This window comes from Ursus arctos, unplaced genomic scaffold, assembly GCF_023065955.2.
Source record: "Ursus arctos isolate Adak ecotype North America unplaced genomic scaffold, UrsArc2.0 scaffold_12, whole genome shotgun sequence".
NCBI classification, from domain to species: domain Eukaryota; kingdom Metazoa; phylum Chordata; class Mammalia; order Carnivora; family Ursidae; genus Ursus; species Ursus arctos.
Genome location: NW_026622786.1, coordinates 36,804,276 through 36,817,543, shown reverse-complemented (window position 1 = coordinate 36,817,543; position 13,268 = coordinate 36,804,276). Strand labels below are relative to the sequence as shown.

Genomic DNA, 13,268 nt, shown 5'->3' with positions numbered 1-13,268 from the left:
TCATAGCAGGCTCCTCTTCTTTCCCTGCGCCCACCACATCTGCCCTCAGCCCTCCTTCTCCCCACTCTCTTCCCAGCTGCTAAGAGCAGGGTTAGAAAAGGAAATGAATGAAGCGGATACAAAAAACTCCCCGCATCTTAAGTTTTTCTCTGCCTAACTCAGTGTTGTTTTATGGTTCCAACAATGAACCAAATAAAAGGTGCTCTGTAAATTGTAGAGTGCTCTGCAAATGTAAAGTACGATATAGTCACCCTACCTTTGCATGCCCCAGGCTTCAACTGAGTTATTCTGTGAAAGACAGCAAAGGTGTTCCAAGTAGAGAACGCCACGTTTGTGTTCGGAGTGAGAAGAGTAAGGAAGAGTAATGCCCCAAATAATATGAGTTTGGCTCGGGAAACGTCTACTTGTCATTACTGCCTAAAAACCTAGCTTAAAACTTCATCAGGACGTGAGCCAGTAAGACAGGGCGATAATGGTTATCAGCCTGAAAACCCCCAATTTAAAACTCTCTCTAGGAATGCTCCCCTCCCCCCAGCTCCCTGGAGGTTTTAAGTTCTTGCAAATGTCGTCCCCGACTTTCACAGGGCCCCCGCCCTGCGCCCTCCCTTCCTGACCTCTCCGCTTCCTGGTGGCCCCAGCCCTCGGACCCCCGCCCCGCCCGCCGGCGGAGGACTACAAGTCCCGGCGTGCCACGCGCCCACCCGGCCGGCTGCACCGGGGCTGGGCGCGTGGCGGCCGCCGAGCTCTGCGCGGGGGAAAGCCTCCCGGCGCCGGCCATGCGGGGAGGTAAGTGATACGCTCATGCTGCGAGGGCACTGGGAACGCGGCCACTCTCTCCCCTCTCCAGGATGAAAGGAAACGAAGAAAACCACAATAAAAACCGCCCTGCCCTCCCTCGTCTCTGCTGTGTGTCCGGTGCTCCTGCAGCTTGTTGCACCCACGAGCGTGGAATCTGTCACCCCGGAGTGGAACTGGGGGCAGAAGCGTGTCTGGCCCCGCAGAGAGCTGCGGCTCGCCCGGGCTGCGGGGCAGAGCTCGCAGGATGGGACCGGGTGGTGGCCCGGCTCGGCTGCGCGCCCAGCGAGCGCCACACCCCCACACTCCCTCCTTTCCACAGACGGGCTCCCCGGGGAGCCCCCAAACTCAAAGACGAACGGTTTCTTCTTGAAAGTCTTAGTCAGAAACTTTTCCCTCTTGTCGCCGGTGCCACCAGCGAGTCATTTGTCTATCGGACGGCGCCGTTCGTCCAAGAGGCGTCCTGGCGTCCCCTCTCCTGCCCTCAGTCTAGCCCCACCACTCGCTTTCCAGGCCGCTCTTCCCTCTCCCGTGAGACGCCCTTAGGGACGCGGTGAGCTCGGCCCTGCCCTCCGGCGACTTCTCGAGATTTCTTCTGCAGCCACGTGGACCCAGGTCTGCACTCTGCGATGTGGGCTGGACACTCCTTAGGGCCGATTCCCTGACGGGAGGCAGGGCGAGTGATTCCTTTGGGACAGCGCTGGTTCCCGGGGTGGGCGCTGGGGTTGGGGGGAAATGAGTGCTGATCAATAAAAGAAGCCTGATCAGAGGCACCGGTTTCCCGCCCTTGCTGACTCATCTCCCCTCCTGAGCCCATTCCCAAGTGTGCCTGAAAGTTCTGCTTAAGAATCCCAACAAGGGGATCTCCCAAGTTATTCTAGCACATCCCATAATATCCTGGATCAGAAGATCTTGTTTGTCTGCATCTCTCTCACCCTATACTTAACACACTACACACACGCGCCAATAAAAACACACTGTGCACACGACACACTCTACACACTACACACGCCACAAACACAGACCAGACACATTACACACAGCATACTCATTACATTCATCACATAAACATACGTTACATGCACACACTTCGTTTATGCTACAGGCTACATACACATACCATATACAACATACATACACATCATTTTTATTAGCAGAGAAGAGGGTTAAATCAGTTTGTTGGAGAGAGTGAGGAGGAAGTGGGTGAGTACTAGTATATATACTTATACCCACAAATGTCAATTTATTCCAAAGTTAGAAACTAGCTGATAAGTGAAACCTGTTGTTGTTAGAATTTAGAATGCTTTTCTTGGTTCCTCCCCCCCCCCACCCCCCTGTAAAATGGAATCGATTTCCTACATCACCTTCTGAAACCCTTACCCTTATCTAACAGGCAAACTTTTGGTCACAGCGGGGGAGAGAGAAGGAGATGTCCTCTGTGTAGGAAGAAAATCTTGGAGAAACTTCACAGAAACCTTTCTCCTGTAGGGGTGTCTAAGGAATAGTTAGGTGTAACTACATTTTCTTTGCCTCTCCTTTCAAGATTCAGAGCTGAACTGATTTTGTTCTCAGCAATGGCATGACAGTGCTGTTGAGACACCTTCCTCCCCCTATCCCCAGGACTCACAGCCCAGCCCATTTGAATTAAGTTGGAGCACATTTCTGGAATTTCAGATCAAGTCCCAAAGCATTATGAAATCTGTTGGTGAAAGAGCTCTCTATCTCCAGGAGAGTTCATCACTTTGATTGGTGGTGATAAGACTCACCTGTTTGACCAGACTCAAAAAATGGTCGTCAAAAATAAATGAACACTTAGAATTTGTTCCTAAATTATTGTTGTTGTTGTTGTTGTTATTATTATTAAAATTTGTCCCTAAATTATTGTTTGCTTTTTCAAAGGACCAATGGTGAAGATGGGCAGAGAGAGCATTTGAAATCTCTCTCAGTGATGATCTTTCACGAAGTTGAACGTTTCTAATACCATTCTTGGAATAAATAAGAGAAAAACTTTTGACTTTGAAATTCAGGTTGCAAATGTAGATTATAGTTTCTGATCTTCTTCTAGGGCCCTTAAAAATTAGTAAAGAAAAAGGAGACCTGTCGCTTCCTCCTCAATTCTTCCTGAATTCTACACAGTCTTATAGCAACAGATGATTTTTTTTTTCTAGGATACTTCTTGGGAACCTGTATTGTCTGCCCTATCTTGAGTGGTTTAGTTGACATCTTGACCTAAAAGTGTCCAAATATTGATTGTTGTTTATTTCGATGACAGCTATGCATGCTTCCTGTGTATCTATGACATATTTGTGGAATGGAAATGTTTCCCTTCAGCAGTGGTTCCCAGCCAAGCAAAGGAACTGTGAGATTGACCAGGGTAGTTTAAAAGATCATGCCTAGTCTGTCTATGCCACCTTCCCATGTCCTGAATGGTAGGAGATACTATGAATTTGGGGGTTGGCACAGTATCTTTTTTCATATGTAACTAATATAGGACCCAGTGCTCATAGATAGTGTTAGTTAAATTTGTTGAATTACGCTTTGTGTGCAACTGAGATAAACAATTAAGATTAAACCTCCCAGAACTAATTGTTTTTATAGAATGAGATTTGTTTCATTTTGAATTTTGGCTGACTTCATCTGGTAGGTTGAATGACAAAATAAAAGAATGTAGGTGTTCTCAAAAGATCTGGTCATCTACCTTTCATCCTCTGAAATATGTTAGTTCCTGCATAAGGAAGAAAAGGATTTTCTGCTGGGCAGTGCTTTCCTTATTCTTAAAGAGATTACCTAAAAGCCAGCCCTGGGAACTTTGTCCATGAGTCTGTTAGGAAGAAAGAGTAACACAGCCTGGAGCTTCTGAATATTCACTGGTTATAGCCAATAGTGCTAGGTTCTTTCTCTTATTTTCTCTTGTTTTTCTCTCCCATGGGGGAGAAAAATAGTTTTCAAAACATGACATCCCTGCTCAGAACAACAGCAAGGGTCTATCATGCAGCAACAATGAAGGGGAGGGAGAAAATAAGAGGCTATCGATACCGCTTGTTTTTCTTTATAAGACAGATGTGGGGAGAATTCTGCAGTTCTTGGACTCCTGATTCATTCACTTCCACTAATTGTGCTGAAGGTAGTTAGCAAAAGTGAACAGGCACACTGTAGCTTTAAAAAGTCAGCCATGAACCAGAAGGCAGTTGGTGCAGCTTGTGTGTGATTCCTAACGTCATGTTGGCTGAGAGCCAGCCTGGTTTTATTTCACTGTGTCAAATTGTACCTCCTTATTGAATTCCTTTGCCAGCCTACTTTGTGAAAGAAAACATTGGGGTTTCTTTGGCTGTTCTTGATAAGCCTATAAAAAATGACATGTTTTAGTTGCTTCTAGGTAGGTTTTCTTTTTACTCTTCCACAAAAAAAGAAAATAATAATAATAATAATAATAAGACAATGTAGTGTGGTGTTACAGAGTATCATTGTGAGTGTTTTGTTTTGTTTTTTTCTGAGATGCTTAGAAAATGGTGAATGTATAACAGTTTCCAACTGAAGTGAAATCATTTTGGCATGGAGCAGCAGCACTATCTTCTGTCTACTCTGTAACGGTGTGTGAATGTATGTTAATATCTATATGTATATTAAATGTTGGATTTCTCTGTGAATGATCTAAGTGGTTTAGCAACTGGAAGTTTGTGTGTGTGCGTGTGCGCGTGTGTGTATGTGTGTATATCAGGAGTGAAGATTATCCCACACTTAACAGTATTATTTGCTAATCATCTACTTCTCGAACAGTGATAAAATCTTGTGAATATACTAAATGATGCACTTGTCATGTCAGAGTAATCCCTAGAGAAGGAGTGCCGAAGTATAAAGTAATTTGAGAGGAAATGTATTTAATTTATGGCTTCAGCTGTAGAACAAGCACGTTTCAGAACTAGTTTTTTAAAGCAGTTTTGTTCATAGCTTTTTCATCTTGCTAATTACATATTAATTGTGGAGGGTTTTTATTTTTTCACAGCCCTCATCCTACTAAATAAAAAGACAAAGTGATGGATGCTACTATATCTCCTTGGATGTTTTGGTGATTTTCATATAAATCTAATGAGCTGCCTCCCCTCTCTTACACACATGCGCGCAGACACACACACACACACACACACACACACACACACACACACATCAGTACCACCTTTCTGTGCTAAGGGCTATCTGACATTTTTGTGAGCTTCCAGCTTTACCACAGCATGGCCATCTCACAGACAGGTTTTGAGGCTTTCGTTGAGAATATGTGAGGTAGGGGAATACTTGCTGACAAAAGCTTTAAGTGCTCTTTTGCATTGCAATGAAAAAATAGAAGGTTTGTGAGTGGACAAAAAAAAATGCAATTAAAAAAAAAGAGAGGAAAAGAAAGAAATCATAGCCCGTGGTCTGAAGGGGCAGGAAAAGGGGGATTGTTTTTCTCGACTTTGACTCATTTATGAGTTGCAATGTCTTAAGTGAGAGCTTGGCACCCAGGGGAAGCTGTGCCAGTTCACACAGCACTTGTTTTGAACGAGGATTCAATTTCATTTGCAAATGCTTATTGTCAAGGCAGGGAGTGCCAGTACAGATGAAAGCACCCCAATCCGTCTCCTCTAGTTCTTTAGGTTTAATCACATCTCTCCAATCGCTGAGGGAACTGGAGGTTTAAACAAACATACGTGAACTGGTGTGAAGCTGTAAAAGGGACCATTATGTTTCCGATTCAGAATATATATTCTTCTCTCACTTTCTAAGAATTAAACACAAGCTTTTCTCCCTTATTGATTAGTTGCTGAAGTAAAGGAACCCTGCAGCCTTCCCATGCTATCTGTTGACATGGAAAACAAGGAAAATGGCTCTGTCGGTGTAAAAAAGTAAGTGAAACTGGCTTGTGAGTCTGCTTCTGCAAACAACAGAGGGACTTGGTTTCTATTTTTATAGTTCTTGCTTATCTACTACAATACACTGTTTGGGGTTGATTTTGCGTGGTCTGCACTGGCCACCAGACTCCCTTCTCCCCCCGCCAACCCCAATTGCCTTTTTCTTTATTCCATTTCTAAGATGGAGATGACTCAGGCATCAAACTGTACATAAAGGGTTAGGGTGTCAGGCTTTGGAACAGGGACGGTGGAGGTTCTCAGCCCCGCATTCTGTATATTGAAACAAAACACTGAGCATACAGACTCTGCCTTCCAAGTTCATGGGCTACAAGGGTGGAGGCAGAACAGAGAATTTGAGTCTTTTTAAATAAAATCACCTCTATCAAAACTGAGACCTGTAGTAAAGGAAAGAAAAAAAGCTTTGGTTAGAATGTCCTACTAATTTTATGAACTGATCCTTGAATGTGAAACATTTTAGTACATAACATAGTGTTCTGTTTTCATGTCTGTTCTCACATTTGAAACTTTGTTTGTTGTGAGTTATATGCTTGATTCTTTTAAAAAGGATAATTTAATTGCATTATGTAGCATATTCTGAAACATGCTACGTATTTCAGGGGACCTCATAAGGTATCTGTGAGTATATGAAAAATATGTATATCCCTATTTAGATGTTATTTTGAGGCTATAACCACTTTGACTACCAGGAGAAAGTAAGTTCCCAAGACAGTGTTATCTGTTCCATTTTTCCATGTCATTTAGTTTAAAATTGCCCTCAACTTGAGCTTTGGAGAAAACTAATTAAATATAATCCATAGAAGTTATGATATCTAAATGAAGGAACAGTGTGCTACATGTTTGTGAGTAGAGGGTATATTTTGCTCTACAGCAAAGTTAGATTAACATAAACTTAATAAGATCTGCTTTTAAAGATTCTCATATAATATATATCAGTGCCATGCTGGCGTATGTCCCATTCTTGAAGTTTAGGTAAATGTAGGAGAAATAAAAGAGACAGATGCACTTTTTTTTTTCCTCCTGTATGAGTCTGATCAGTGCTTTCCAGTAAGTAGTACTTTGAACAGTGATGGAAGTGTTCTTCACTTGCACTGTCCAAAATGGTAGCCACTGGCCACATGTGGCTGTTTAAAAATTTGAAATGAGACTAGTATAACTGATTATATGAACTTTTAATTTTAAGCATTTTAAAAAGTTAAAGCTTTATTGAGATATAATTGACATATAATAAACTGCATGTGTTTAAAGGATAAAATTTTTAAGTTTTGATATCTGTATACACCCATGGAACCATTACCACAATTATGATAACCCCCCAAATTTCCTCATAACCCTTTATAATCTCTCCCTCCTGTCCTTCCCTGCTACCATATCCCCAGGCAACCACTGATATGCTATCTGTCACTATAGATTAGTTTACTTTTTCTACAATTTTGTATAAATGGAATTAGTAAGAGTGTACATTTTTGAGCGGAGTGTGGGGGTGCGGTTTCTTTTATCCAGCATAATTAATTTGGGATTCACCCATGTTATAGCGTCTATCAATAGTTCATTACTTTTTATTACTGAGTAATATTTCATTGTATGGATATACAACAGTTCATCCACTTGCTGATAGACATTTGGGTTGTTTCCATTTTTTAGGTATTACAAATAAAGCTGCTTTGACCATTCGTGTACAGGTCTATGTGTGGACATATGCTTTCATTTTTCTTGAATATACAAGAATGGAATGGCTGGGCTATCTGACGGGTGTATATTTAACTTTTTAAGAAACTTACAAACTGTTTTCTCAACTGCTTGTCATTTACATTCCCACCAGCAGTGTGTAAACATTCCAGGTGTTCTATATCCTCATGAACTCGGTATGATCAATCTTTTTCATATTTGATATTATATTACGTATAGTTTGCATTTTCATTTCCCTAATGACTAAAGATGTTGAGCATCTTTTCATGTGCTTATTTGCCATCCATATATCTTTCTTAAGTAAAATATGGTCCAAATCTTTTGCCTTTTTATTGGGCTAGCTATTTATGTATTATTTTGTAGACAATTTTCATATATTCTGGATACAAGTCCCTTATAAACATGATTTGAAAATATTTTCTACTTGTATGTGATTTTATTCTCTCTACAGTGTCTTTCAAAATGTAGGAATTTTTAATTTCAATGAACTCCAGTTTATTTTTTATTCTATGAATAATGTTTATCTTTTTATTTATTTATTTATTTATTTATTTATTTATTTATTTATTTTTAAGATTTTTTTTATTTATTTATTCGACAGAGATAGAGACAGCCAGCGAGAGAGGGAACACAAGCAGGGGGAGTGGGAGAGGAAGAAGCAGGCTCATAGCAGAAGAGCCTGATGTGGGGCTCGATCCCATAACGCCGGGATCACGCCCTGAGCCGAAGGCAGACGCCCAATCGCTGTGCCACCCAGGCTCCCCTATCTTTTTATTTTTTAAGATTTATTTATTTATTCAAGAGTTCGCACATGTGTGAGAGCAAAGTAGGGGAAGGGCATAGGGAGAGGGAGAGAAAATCTTAGGCTCCATGCCCAGGATGGCCCCACATGGGACTTGATCTCATGACCCTGAGATCATGACCTGAGCCAAAATCAAGAGTCAGATGCTTATCCAACTAAGCCAGCCAGGCACCACATGAATAGTGCTTTTAGTGTCATGTCTAAAAAATATTTGCCTAACCTAAGGTCACAAAGATTTACATTTTCTTAGATTTGGGACTATTTTTGAGTTAATTTTTGTGTATGCTGTGAGATAAGGATTAAATTAGTTTCTGGTGGTGGTGGTGGTGGTGGGGTTTTTTTGCCTATGAATAGCCAGTTATTCCAGCACCATTTGTTGAAGTGTTCCTGCAACTTTGTTGAAAAATAATTGATTATATATGTGTGGATCTATTTCTGGACTTTTTTATTCCATTCATAATTTTGTATGTATTTATGTCAATGTAACATAGTTTTGATAACTATAGCTGTATAGGAAATCTTGAAATCAAGTAGTGTTATCTATCTAATTTTGTTCTTTTTCAGACTTGTTTTGTCTCTCCTAGGTTCTTTGCATTTCCAAATGATTTTTAGAATCAGTTTGTCAATTTCTACAAAAAAAAACATCTGCTGGTGCTTTGATGGCATTGCATTGAATTATAGATTAACTTAGGGAGAATTGATCTCTTAACAATATTGTATCTTCCAACCCATTAACACAGTATTTTTTTACTTAGGTCTTCTGTAATTTCTCAGTGATGTTTTATAGTTTTCCATCTGTAGGTCCTGCACATCTCTTGTCAGATATATCCCTACATAATTTTATAACTTCATGTTATTTTAAATGGTATTGCTTTTTAAATTTTAATATCCAATCATTTATTGATAGTGTATAGAAATACAATTGATTTTTGTATATTGACCTCATATTCTACAATCTTGATAAACTCATTTATTACTTCTAATAGCTTTTAGGTAGATTCCATTAGATATTTAACATAGATAATTATGGGGGCACCTGGGTGGCTCAGTTGGTTAAGCATCTGCCTCCGGCTCAGGTCATGATCTCAGGGTTCTGGGATCAAGCCCAGCATGGAGCTCCCTGCTCAGGGAGAAGCCTGCTTCTCCCTGTCCCTCTGCTGCTCCCCCTGCTTGTGCTCTCCTATTGTCTCTCTGTCAAATAAATAAATAAATCTTTAAAAAAAAATAGGTAATTATGTTTTGTGAGTAAAGACAGTCTTTCTTCCTTCCCAATGTGAGTATATTTTATTTCTTTTACCGGCCTTGTTGCACAGAATAGGACCTCCACTAACAAGTTACATAGAAGTGGTGAGATTAGACAGGCTAGTTTTGTTTTGTTAAGGAAAACATTTAGTCTTTTTTCTATCTTTGGTTTTCTATGTATAATATGTCTCTTTTTTGTCTGCTTTTAAAGATGTTTTTCTTTATCATTGATTTTAAAGCGATTTGATTATGAGACTTGGTATATAGTTTTCTCCATCTTTTTTGTGCTTGGAGTTTTGTTTTGTTTTTGTTTCTTGACTCTATGGGCTTGGTTTTCATCAAGTTTGGAAATTTTCCAGGCATTATTTTTTGGTTTCCCTCACTCCTCCTTTGGTGACTCCAGTTATGGTGTATTTGATCACTTGATATTGTGCCACAATTCACTAATGCCCTAGGTTTTCTTTCATTCTTTTTTCTCTGTGTTTCATTTTGGATAGTTTCTATTGTTTTGCCTTCAAGGTCACTAATCTTTCCTTCTGAAATGTATAATCTATTGTTACTCCCACTCAATGTGTTTTCCATTTCAGACGATGTAGTTTTCATCTCTAGAAGTTCAACTTGGGTCTTATTTTTGTACCTTGATATCTCTATTTAACATATTCAGTCTTTCCTCTTGCTTCTGAACATGTAAAGTACAGTCATTGTAACTGTTTCAGTGTCCCAGTCTACTATTTCTGTCATTTCTCAGTCCATTTCAGTTGACTGATTTCTCAGTGAGAATGAGTTGTATTTTTCTACTTCTTTTCATACCTGGTAATTTTTGATTGAGTGTCAAATATTGTGAATTTTGCCTTGTTGGGTGCTGGATATTTTATAGGAATTATAAATATCCCTGATCTCTGTCCTGGATGCAGTTAGGTTACTTGGAAATAATTTGATCCTATTAAGTCTTGCTTTTAAGTTTTGTTAGGCAGGACTAGGGCTGCATTTAGTCTAAGGGTATTTTTCCCCTCTTACTGAGGCAAGACCCATCTTTGTACTCTAGCCAATGCTCATGAATTATGAGGTTTTCCTCCCTGGCAGATGGAGACAAACATTTTTCCCATCCCTGCATTATCCCTGAGGATTGTGCTCTCTAATTATTTGGGGTGGTTCTTTCCCCAGACTCAGTTAGTTTCCTCACATGTATGTGATAATCAGTGCTCTGCTGAGTACTTGAGGGAGGCCTCTGCAGATCTCCAGAGTTTTCATGCTGAGAGCTCTCTCCTCCCTAGTCTTTAGGACTGGCCTCTGTGCACAGCTTAAACTCTTTCTTCAGGCAGTAAGTGAATAGAACTTACCTTGCTTGTTTTCCATCCCTCAGGAATCACTGTCCTTTATTACCTATGTCCAGTGTCTTGAGTGCCATTCTTTCATATGTTTTTTCTACTTTTTTAATTATTTAGGCAGAAGGATAAATCTGGGCCTCATTACTCCATCTTGACCAGAAACAGAAGTTCCAGTTCATTAATACAACCACAAATGTCTAGTGACTAACCTAATGGACAGTGTAGAGTTCGATTTTAATAGAACCCCAAAAGGCACAAAACATAGGCTCTTATGGCTGTTTCTGAGATCTGCCAAAACTGGCACTTGTTTTGCTTTCATTTTATTTCCAGGCATGGAAAATATAGTTGCTTTACTAGGAAAAGTACTGTCACAAAGGGTCATTTCCAAAGAAGTCTAGGATAATAACCCTTATTCACTGGCCACATACTTGTGATCAGAGCTTTAGTTTTGCAAGGCTACTGTTTATGAAGTCCCTTCATATGTTTAGTACTTTTGTGTGAGACTTGTCAATCCTCACAACCATATTTTGAGGTATACATTTTTTATGGATGAAAAAACTAAAGTTCCAGGAGGTTAAAACCATATTATTAAAGAGGCATTTCACATGTTTTGTACTAAATTTTCTAAATCCATTGTGTATTTTATACTTTATATCTCAATTTGGATATAAAATTTTCATTGGAAATATTTGATCTGTGTTAGATTTCATAAGATTTATAGTTGAAAAATTAGAATCACATACCCAAATAATTCCAAAGTTAAAAATTCAAATAAATGAATGAAGTACCAAAAATATTATTTTTGTATTATACGCATATATATTGACACAACTGGTTCTTCTTTTTTAAGAGTGTTGATTTGACTTTGAAACAAATGCATATCAGTTTCAAAATGTCTGTCCAAGTTAAATAAATGTACTAAAACTTATACCAACTCAATATACTTAACATTGAATTCAAAGGGTGTTGTATAAATTTACAAGCAACTGTAAGTTTATCAATGTCAATATATCATTTTTCAAATTTTTCTTAAAACTAATTTATCTAGAAAATGTAAAATTATTATTGTATACTACTATGGCTCTATTGTATACTCTGAAAAGTTTCAGTTTCAAATTTAATGCCTGTTTGGCTGGGTTGCAAATCAGCTTTTCCTTTTTTTTTTTTTTTTTTCCTGAGGTATAAATTTAGTTCATTCACATGTAGTGTGATATCAATGAGAAAATATAATTTACTGTGCCATTTTGGGATCTTCATTGAAAATTTGGCAAGCACCCATTTGCTTTAATATTAAATCTTGAATTGGAACAATACAGTAGATGTTTGTAAAATTCTTCTAGGACTTTTCCAACAAGCATTGGCAAAGAACACACATCATTATATTCCTTGTGTTCTATTTTTTTTTTTTTTCACAATTCCATCACCCTGGCATTGATCTGTAGCATTTGCAAATATATAACGAATGATTTAACAATGGTATCCATGACATTTCAAGAGTCTGCTTTAGAAAACTGAACATGAATATCATACAGTGGATGGAATAAAGCAATAAGGGAAACATCAGTCAGTTGTTTTAGAATTACATTAAACCCAGATTTTTTTTTAGTTAATATGGCTGAAGTACCATCCGTTAGAATAGAATTTAATTTTTTCATATCTAGCTGAAATTCTTCTTTGACAGATGTAAGAGACTTAAAAATATTTAAAGTTTGAGTTCAATTTTTCAGGCCATAAATTGACAATATTTCTTCATAAATTTGGAAGTTTTTTGAGACAAAGCATACTTCAAGTACTAATTGGGCAGTGTTTTTTATTTTGCACTATTCATCTAAAGCTAAAGAAAAGTAATTGTGTTTTTCAAATTTTGAACCAGTTGATCTTAGATGTTGTTAAAAGATTTTGTCTTCCTCAGGCAATTGTTGGGTGGCTTGACTGAAAAATCTTTCACTTTTTGTGAAATACCTTTTTAGTCTTTTCTCGTAATAGCCTAAGAAAACTGAATATAACCAGATGTCTATGGAAAAATTGTTTTCTTTTTTGTGCAAGAATCCAAGCCATTTATAGCTATACAAATTTATAAGCTCAGATTCTGTTTGAAATCACTTCAAAACATTTTGTTGGACATTTAATTTTGAATTCAAGTGGCTAATGTCATTAATTCCTTTTTGATCATTGAGAAGAAAGTTACCAAATTTACTATATATTTGCTGAAAATGTCTCTTAATACTGTCCATTTTATTATCTTTACCATGTTTTTTACACAACAAACGAACAGCTTTTTCCTTTCGCTCTGCTCCAGCAAATTGCAATTGCTATTCATTGTGAAATTTCCAATATACTTTCAGCCAGCCTCCTTTTTTCTTTTTCTTTGTTTTTTCAGCCTCCTTTTTTCTTTACTGTTCTGGTTCAGTGCTAGTTTCGGCATCTCCTCTCAATTCTGCATCAGTAGTATGCTACCTTTTGAAACTTTAAAATTTATCCATACTTATTTTAACTAAAAAATATTTA

General features: G+C 38.4%; 1 protein-coding gene across 3 annotated transcripts in view; it reads left to right on the top strand.

Moving 5' to 3' along the window:
- The first annotated feature begins 718 nt into the window (after nucleotides 1-718).
- The window catches only part of SAMD13 (sterile alpha motif domain containing 13), a 39,327-nt gene continuing 26,777 nt past the window's right edge, over nucleotides 719-13,268 (top strand). The window contains exons 1-2 of one of the 3 annotated variants that reach the window (XM_026497715.3): nucleotides 719-786; nucleotides 5,591-5,675. In XM_026497715.3, coding sequence (XP_026353500.1) covers nucleotides 777-786; nucleotides 5,591-5,675 — 95 coding nt within the window. In that variant the 5' untranslated portion in view covers nucleotides 719-776. Of the gene's footprint in view, nucleotides 787-3,979; nucleotides 4,172-5,007; nucleotides 5,074-5,590; nucleotides 5,676-13,268 lie in introns of those variants that run through there. The other 2 variants (XM_044383692.2, XM_057310530.1) reach the window with 2 other exon arrangements.